Source organism: Ambystoma mexicanum, chromosome 8, assembly GCF_040938575.1.
Source record: "Ambystoma mexicanum isolate Mex_15411 chromosome 8, UKY_AmexF1_1, whole genome shotgun sequence".
Classification (NCBI taxonomy): domain Eukaryota; kingdom Metazoa; phylum Chordata; class Amphibia; order Caudata; family Ambystomatidae; genus Ambystoma; species Ambystoma mexicanum.
This window is the reverse complement of record NC_090929.1, coordinates 28,077,978-28,087,090: the sequence shown is the minus strand read 5'-3', so window position 1 is coordinate 28,087,090 and position 9,113 is coordinate 28,077,978. Positions and strand designations below refer to the sequence as shown.

Here is a 9,113-nt window from a genome sequence, read left to right as displayed (position 1 = left end):
GGCTTCCCCTGCTGACACGATATGGAGCCTCCTTTGCGGGGAGAGGGAAGTGGTGGGTCCGGGGACAACGGAGTGCGAAGGCAGGGTTGGGGCCTGAAAAAACAGGGGCAAAGTAAAAGAACAAGGTTCAGGAGGGTCGCTCCTCAACACAATCACCTGCTGCTGCTCAGGATGAAAAACAAGCAAGCGGGGAGTTGCACCGTTAATACACAACACGGAAGGTGGTACCATCTACAAGGTCCCTGGCACTACCACCATGTTCCTCTCTAAATGGGCTTATTTCTGTTCCTCCCTACTCTCAACCACCTTGGATCTCCTCCTTGTGGCAATTTCAACATCCAATTGGACTCTCGTCACAGCATCCACTCTCTTCCTTGACCTCTGCACATCACCATCCCTCTCAATTCTCCCTTCTGGCCCAAAACCACTCAGCTGGACACCCTCATCCTTTCTGACGTCTCTACCCTCCCCGCTCCCCCTGGTCACTGCACTCTCTTGGTCAGAACATTTTCTCCTCTCACCTGGGTCCCCTCAGCCCTTTGACTGCCCCTCCAAAAGCCCTGCCAACCTCGTTCACGAACATCTGTCCGATGAAACGAGTGTCAGCTGCTGCCTCTGCATCCACCTTCATCCCCACCCCCCAAACACAGACTACCACCGACTATGCGCTCAGCAACCTCCATTTGGCCATTACCAACACCCATGACATTTTTGCCCCAGTCATGAGGATCCGCCTGAAACTCGCCTCCAAACAGAACACCTGGTACGACCTTGAATTTGCAGCCCTGAAACACAAGTGCAGAGCTGTGGAACCGAAGTGGCAAAACGCAGGCTCACCCTCTGACAAACTGACCTGCCGCCGGCTCCAAAGGCTATACAGACTCTCCAGTCGTGCCAAGAAAAGGGCCCACATCCAGGCACAGATATTTGCAGCATCCAACAACACGGCTGAACTCTTTAAAATCTGCAGGGAACTAGCCAACCCTTCCACAGTCTCCTCCTCCTCCCCTCTTCCGTCCCAGGCCCTCTGCAACACACTGGCCACACACTTCACTAAAACTCTGCACATTTCTGTTGTCTATGAGCACACCCTTGTATGTAGTACAAGGCCAACATTTTTAGCAAAAGTAGTAGGGTAAGGGGGGAGACAAACAACCCTGACAATAGGTTGTGATTGAACTTAGAAAAACTGCAAGTGTCCAGGAGGGGGTGGAAGTGGGAGTGGACCACTAAAACTGTGGACATCCTGAGCACCCTGGTTACCCTCCCGCCAAACCCCTCCTTCACATTTGCCTCCTACGGCTTCTCACCCTTCCTCTATCCCTCCTCCTTCGACCCTATCACACCCGAAGTCACCAGAGTTGTCTGCTCCATGAAGGTCTACTCCAAACAGGTATTCTCTTGCTCCTCCAGAGTCATCAAAAACAACATTGGCTCTCTTCCCCTGCATGCTGATCTCTACAACCACTCTTTTGCCATCCTCCTTCAAGCACTCCCTTGTGCGCCCCTCAAAGAAAACATCAGCAGACTCTACATGTCCAGCCAACTACTGCCCTATTTCTATCATCCCTTCTTTGGGAAACCTCTGGAGAACTTGGGTTTTCCACAATTTACCTCACACACTGACCTTGTTGGTGGTCTATGAACATCAATCTGGATTCCGAGCATCGAGAGGCACAGACACTGCTCTCCTGAACACCCGTGAAGAACGGCTTGGACTGACTATCCAGCTGTCCACATCACACTCAATCTCTCCTCTGCCTTCGATACCGCTAACCATTCCATCCTCATAAAACGGGTCCATGATACCCTTGGTATCTCGGAGCGGGCACTGGACTGACTTACTCCTTCCTAAATGACCGTTCTTCGCAAGTCCTTTTTGGCACTATCTCATCGCCTACTTCCTTCTCTACCTGTGGTGTCCCCCAGGCGTCAAACCTCCCCTCCTGGCTCTTGAACACTTACTTTTTCTTTTCAAACTTCCTGTTGACCCTCTTGCATCTTCTATCATCCCCGACTGTCTAGCTGGAAGCCAGTACTGGTGTACTTCCAATGACCTCTGGATTAATGCCAGCAAGACCGAGATCATTCCCATTCGGACCCCTGCTACCTCTATTTTCCCCTCACTCTAGCCATCCTCTATAGGCCCTGCTATTTCTTCTGAAGCCAGAAACATTGGAGACATCTTAGACTCATCTCTCTCCTTCCTCCTTCACACTCATGACATTGCCAAGAAGTCCCACTTTCAACTCTTACTTCTCAAAGGAATTATCACTTTCCCCCAGAAGCTCAGTGTTACCCGAGTCCTGGTTCTCTCTAAGCTCGACTACTGCAATAGCCTTGAATCTACCTTCTTCCACTTTACGACCCCTCCAGCTAATCCAGAATAGGGCAGCAAGATTTATCCTTGGCCTTAAGGGACCGCATCTCTCCTGCCCTAAATACTCTTGACTTGCTCCCTATTGCGGCACGGAATAAATTCAAATCCCTCTGCATCATCCACAAGGCTGTCTGGTGCCTGGGACCACACTATCTGCAACTTTCTCTTACTAAATACACCCCCTCTAGACCTCTGAGGTCCTTTGGCACCAACTTACTGTGTGTCAAGCGTTCGCTAAACAGAGGGCCGGAGGCCAATCACTTTCTTCTGCTGGCTCCCCCTTTATCTAACAGCGTCCCCTTCCATCTTCGTCTTGAGCAGGACTTCCTCAGATTCCGGAAGCTCCTCAAGATTTTCCTCTTCACCTCCTCCTACCCTTCATCCCTCATATGCTAATCTCACAGTCGCTGCGATTGGTGGCCAGGGCCCTTATGTATCCTCTGGGACTTGGCCTCCCATACCCAATCGCCCCGCCTACCCCCAATCGCCCCGCCTACCTTTCAGCATTTGCCTCAGCACCCACCGGCCTCAATCCTGTAGGCTTGCACTTTCTACCCAATGCGGCCCTAGGTCGCATAGCACTTGCCATTCTATGCACTTAAACTGCGCCTCACCCAGGAGCACGGACATTCCAGCACTTACCCCCAAGCCCTGCTTCTCGCTGCACTTGCATGTTCTGAATACTCACAAGGCATAGTAGGTTTGTCTTTATCTTCCACTGTATTCATTGTTTTCAATCCCATGTTCTCTCCCAGTTGCCCGGTGTGCGCTTTGAAACAGAATTGACCTACTGCATAAGCACAATAAACAAATGGAGCAGCGGCTTCAGAAAGGAGATGAAAGAGCTTCCTTTTCATCAGCTTGTGTCTGTCCACAACAGCTATTAACAAGCTGTAATCACAACCATGCTTCCGAGATCATGTATTCAGAATAGATTTTATTTTAAAAACTCCATTGATTCAATGTTAAAATCTTCAAATGTCCTCATCATGAGAAATAAACCCAAGCCCAGCTGCAGGTGTATTATAAAATAAATAAAAGACACAGCAAGTAATGAGCTACGTTTCGCAGCCCCTCCCCCAGCGCTGTGAGCACGACCTGCAGTCACAGGCATGAATCCCAGCAGTACTGATTTGCCTTGCACACTTCCAAGGCCAATACAATACGTGCCGTTAAATTGGGTAAAATAACAGCTCTTAGGACTGGAAGAAATCCAGCACAAAGCACTAGATAATATGTGCTATTGTTAAGATAAGCAGTCTTTCATAGGACTTCGGGCTTCCCTGGAGGTCAAAGGCTAAGCACTAGATGCACATGGGTAGCTGCTGGTGATTCAGGCAGCTGAATTGGGGTGCTTGTGTCCCCACAGTTCCAGTTCGTGAAATGTGTGCCGTTTAGTGACCATGGCTGTTCTGCTCGTAAGGTCCCCAAAGGGGTGAGGACTGCTCAGGAGAGCAGTGTCCTTCTCGTGTGGCTGCCCTACTCCAGGGAAAAGATGACCAAACGATAGGTCCAGAGACATTCTCATGGGCGTCCTGTCCCAATCATGACGTCCAAGACCCAGACGCCCTTGCAAGTTGGACCACATGACCTCATCCAGAGTCCTGCTCCTCAGGCCCCAGTCTGCTCTCAAGTGAAGAGTCCTGCTCATCGGGTACCAGCCGAGATGGCCTTCAAACCGTTAGTCCTTTTCATGATATTGGGAACGAAGAGCAGCCCTGAGGCTCGCTCAATGCTCTCGATGGGCACCAGGAATCGCTCCAGCGGGATCTTCTCGTCGACTGGGCTGTTTGGCATCACGTAGGGACGAAGCTCGAGCTCCCCGCTTGGTTTTTCCAAGAGGACAATTTTGAAAAAGTGAGTGGGAACGGCCACATTGTTCTTCCCAATGACTTGGTATTTCACGTACATCTTCCCATCTGCCTCCATCCTGTGGAAAAAAAGATGGAGCAGTGAGGCCTGTGTGATGAAACAAGAGTACACCCAGTTCCACAAAGGGGAGGAAACGAGAGCATGGAGAACAGTGTAATGAATGAAAGGATACCCTCAGATCCACAAAGAGGAAGAAACCAAAGCATTGAGAACTGTGTGAGGAAATGCAACTGGTCACCCAGCTCCACAAAGAGGAAGAGATTATAGCTTTCCTAATCATGCAATGAAACGCAAAGGTACACCCAGCTCGACATAAGGGTGGAAACCAGAGCATTGAAAACCATGCAAAGAAACGCAAGGGTACACCCGGGTCCACAAAGGGGAAGAAACCAGTGCATTAGGAACTGTGTAAAGAAGGGCATGGGTACAACCAGCTACACAAAAATGGAAGACTACAGCACTGAGAGCGATGCAAGGCAGAGCAAGGGAACAAACAGACTAAGAAGAGGCAGTGGTACACAGAGCAAGGATACACCCATGCCACCAGACTAAGCCCTACTCCCCCACACCCCCCCCAGGACACATTCCATCATCCGAATAGCATGGGTCTTGTATTGCTGTGTCTCCTAGTCAGATTCTCTTCCCCACACCCCTGGTTTGGGAATACTCAGGATCTTTACTCAATACTTTGGACTAGTCCCCAGGTCCCCTCTCCCTCTTTTTGGGTATAACCAGTGACATTACTTTGCACAGTGGATTAGTCAATTTCTTCCTCCTCCACCCACACCCCTCCCACTGTGGGAATAGACAGGGTCTTTATTTTGCACAGTGGACTAATCAAGTCTTCCTCCCTGGCTTTGAGCATGTATCTCACACTGGGGCGCAGCCCAAGCCCCCCCAATGCTGGTAGCCCAGCGGCCTGAGTGACAAAAAAGGACAGTACAGCACTTACCTGGGCAGGAAGAGGGGGCCAGTGCAGACATACACACTCTTGTTGTGCCTGGTGAGGCTCCGGCAGTATTTTTCCAGGTTATTCCAAGCATTCTGGTTCAGATTAGGGTCCTAAGAGCACAAAAAATGGTATCATTCAGTCTTACATGGATGTTAACAGCAGTCAAGAGCTACAAGACCCACTGGGCTCTACCTCCTAAAGAACCGTAAACCTTACCCAAGTCCCAGTGCACCATCTTTATGCTTCCCCACCACCCCATTGTCTGCCCAGGCCTCGTTTAATTCCGTTAAGGGTTTCCGACACATAATTCTGACTTCGCATTTAAAGCAAACGTCCTTGTTGCTCCCGAGGTCTTACTTCCTGTTCTCAGTTCTCCACAACCCCAGCTCTGGTGGAATTAGGTCACCTGCTATGAACTATGTAGAGCGAGGAGGGTGGGAGAGTAGTGGACTGGAAAGATGCAGGTTACCATGCACGCTTTACGGATATGGTTCCGAGAGCTAACCCATTTTATGAAGGAACAAAGTCTTTCTAGGTGTACAGGCCTCCTATAGGTAAACCAGTTTCCCTGCTTGGGTTATATAGGAATAAAGGGGGTAACCCCCTTCAGTCTATCAATGCATTTGTGCCCATGCACAGTGTAATCACTGAACCACGGTTCAGTGGCCTGAGTCAATGAACGGAGCAGAATACTGTTAACTGAAATAGGGAACATGTAATGCTTTCAAAGCAGAAGTAGCCCCACACGCCCCCTACAGATTTTGGATGTATAGAGGACATGGTGTTTCAGCAAGAACACATAAGTCGGGAGCCGTTTGACGCACAGGGAGTTAACGGCTCGCCTTTGACAGCTGTGCTCAGCCTGCAGGATACAGGTTCAAATCCCAGCACGTCCGACTCAGCCCTTCACCCCTCCCAGATTCAGTAGCCTGAAATAATATTACCCGTTGGCACAGCGCTTGGAAGCGGGAGAAATATGGCATGAAGTGCTTCACAATTAGTGTTAGGCAGATATAATCACGCAAATTAACTAAAAGGGACATCCCCTAATGTACAGGAGCTGGGGACAAACCCATAACAATATACTAACAAGAGGGCTCCTGACATAGACACGCTTCTATGCATTCATGAATTGTAAATTGCACTCCCACTCCATTCGGTGCAGCACTATATCATTTATAATGTAATTGTTCAGTTAAAAAAAGTATTATTATTCACCAATATTTTGACCGAGGACAATCAATGTGGCCACCTGCATCACTGGAACAAAAATCAAGACCTGACCTCTGATCCGATACAAACTGCACATATTCTAGTCATACAAAGATAAAATGTCCTAAAGTGCTAGTGCATAAAGTGCAACAACGTCTGTGCAAATGTAACATACTGAATGAAAACATTTTTTAAAAAACTCAAAGAAGAAATACAAACAATACATATACATCACAGAATTAATGTTATCAATAATCACACAAATAGAACAAAACTAAAATCGATATTCAGCACTTTCTGAAGTATTAATCTCCAGATCTATACTATGGTAGGGTCCAGGGTGAACAAAGTTCATGACAATTGTCGAAAAACACCCCCACCTAACCTCTACGAGAATGACCAGAGTCTGTGCCCTACTTCACATATGCTAATCAATCACGAAAGCAGGGGGCTTACAAGAAAACATGTTGAGTGGAAAATGAACCATGCGTTATTGGGGGGGGGGGTAAATGGAAGTGAAACAGTACTCTAAAAAGGCCCCTGGTCCACAGATTGTCTCCAGGTCACGCCAGGATGCATGCTTTTCTTCCCTGCACCTAGTCCTTCAGGTCACGACAAGATGCATGCTTTTCTTCCCTGCACCTAGTCCTTCAGGTCACGACAGGATGCATGCTTTTCTTCCCTGCACCTAGTCCTTCAGGTCACGACAGGATGCATGCTTTTCTTCCCTGCACCTAGTCCTTTTGCACTTGGTCTTTTTGTGTCTGATGGTCTACCCTCTTCCCCTTGTACTTTTTAATGTCATTTCCTCTTCTCTTGGAGCGACCACAAGAAAATCTGTTCTTTATACTGGGCACCTTATAAATCAACACCCAATAAATAAAAACAAATCACCCATTTTTCATTGCTGAAGTGGCCCAAAAGTATTCTGCGCCTCCCCTCTGTAATGCAAGCAATCCTGGCAGGGCCCTTGCCAATACCTGCGGTGCGACATTGCTCAGGTAGAACGTTTCATCCATGGCCTTCTGGCTGCACTTGTGGTTGCCGGCGGCTGCCAGATGTCCCCGGTCCAGGCCACTGCCTCGGAAGTCTGCATTGGTTGCCCGGTGGTATACGTGGACAGTATCATCCTCTCGGAACTCGCAGGCTTTACGGGTGGAGGAGCCCTCCAGCCGCTCTGTGTCCAGCCTCTCGATGACCCAGGCAGCGCCTCGAAGCCGGGGGTCGTAAGCCAACATGTAGCCCTCGCGGCTCCGCATCTGGGTTAGGCCACCGGGGAAGCCATACTTCATCAATGCAGCACTAGGAGCCACCTCTGTAGCTGCCTGGACAGAGCCTAGTCTGGGTCTAGAGTCACCCCGGCACTGCCAGCCCATGAGCCCTGCTCCAAGGCCTGTACCAATGGCTACTGACACAGCAGAAAGCAGCACCGCCCTGCCACCCCCGAGTCGATGCATCTGTGCAGCCAAAGCACACAGTTCTGGTGCCCAAATCCTACACTATACACAAACCCCTGTATACTCTAAGCCGCCCCACAAATCCTCAGGGCAGTTAGAAGCACCTAGAACCCGCTGCACCCAACATGAGCACAAGTCTACGTCAGCTAGGACATGCTTCACTGTCTTCAGCACCCACTCTCAGAACAGCCTAGCTCATCTTGTCTTCTGCACCCACCCTGCGAAGCTTAGTTCTTATTTCTACTGCATCTAAACCTGCTTTATTCCGAGTCTTCTGAACCCAGACAATAGCAGGAGCCCAGCTCTGCTGCCCCAGATATGCACAGAGAGATATGCACACTGCCTTCTGAACCAAGAGCCTCAACTGATCCCAGAACAGCTTAGCTCCTTCCCTGAACCTAGAATCTGAGCTGGGATCCTTACACCCCAAGCACAACCCCCACCCCAGTGCAGCTAGAATCTTCTGAACCCCGGATCTTCAGCTTCTCTCTGCTGCATCTACAGCCCCCCTATGTCCAGCAGATCTCCGGGCCCAGCTCCATGCACGCCCCCTAGATCCAGCTTTCAGGTGAGCTTTGGAGCAGATGCACGAGCCTGCCACGCCTTGGGTCCGTGTGCCCGGAAGCTGCCGTGCATCCTCTAAGCACTGGCTGGAAGCTAGCTCTGCATGCGGCCCTTCTACACGGGCCAGTGGTGCGAGTGCACTCCCCGCCGGCGGGCCCTTGAGTGACCGTGACCCGGGGGGGGGGGGGGGGTTGGCCTGGTGGTGCTGCCAGAAGAGGCCTAGGAGTCCTACCTCACTGTCTAATCTGATAGTCCCTTTTCTATCTGTCATGGCAGCCTGCTGATCTGGTAGTCCGTTTTCTACTGATCTGGTAGTCCGTTTTCTATCGCGCAAGTGTGCTCTCAAAGTGGAGCAGCAGCGGCGGCCATCTTAGCGAGGGTTCGTGAAAATCCAAGGTGAATTGGGGAGAGGACTCAGGGGAGGCAGTAGTGCAGGGGGCCGTAGGTGTGAAGGGAATCTCGGTATAGGCAGCGTAAATTCAGAAAAAAATGAGTGTAGCGTTAAACTCCGGTTACTTACCGGTAATCTTACTACTCTTAGTCCTACTCCTCCTCGTCACAGTACTTACCTTAGAGGCCTGACCACTCTCACAGGAGCTATTTTTGTCTTTCTTGATACCGCCCCTCTGTTCTATGTCTTGTTCTTGTCCTGTCCTGCTGGCAATGGATGCATGCT

General features: G+C 50.0%; 1 protein-coding gene across 1 annotated transcript; it reads right to left on the bottom strand.

Annotated features, from left to right (window-relative positions):
• Positions 1-3,297: 3,297 nt before the first annotated feature.
• ENDOG (endonuclease G) lies at positions 3,298-8,703 on the bottom strand. The gene is made up of 3 exons (XM_069609190.1): positions 7,397-8,703; positions 5,205-5,314; positions 3,298-4,310 (listed from the first exon to the last, which is right to left on the bottom strand). The coding sequence occupies exons 1-3, from the start codon at positions 7,871-7,873 to the stop codon at positions 4,028-4,030; spliced, it is 870 nt and encodes a 289-aa protein (XP_069465291.1). The 5' UTR covers positions 7,874-8,703; the 3' UTR covers positions 3,298-4,027.
• Positions 8,704-9,113: the final 410 nt, after the last annotated feature.

Excerpts from the sequence above, each read along its gene's own strand:
- ENDOG (XM_069609190.1), bottom strand. The coding sequence starts at position 7,873 with ATGCATCGACTCGGGGGTGGCAGGGCGGTGCTGCTTTCTGCTGTGTCA. Across the intron at positions 5,315-7,396 it reads TGAGCAATGTCGCACCGCAG|GACCCTAATCTGAACCAGAA; the intron begins GTATTGGCAAGG and ends TTGTGCTCTTAG. Across the intron at positions 4,311-5,204 it reads GGCCCCCTCTTCCTGCCCAG|GATGGAGGCAGATGGGAAGA; the intron begins GTAAGTGCTGTA and ends TTTTTTCCACAG.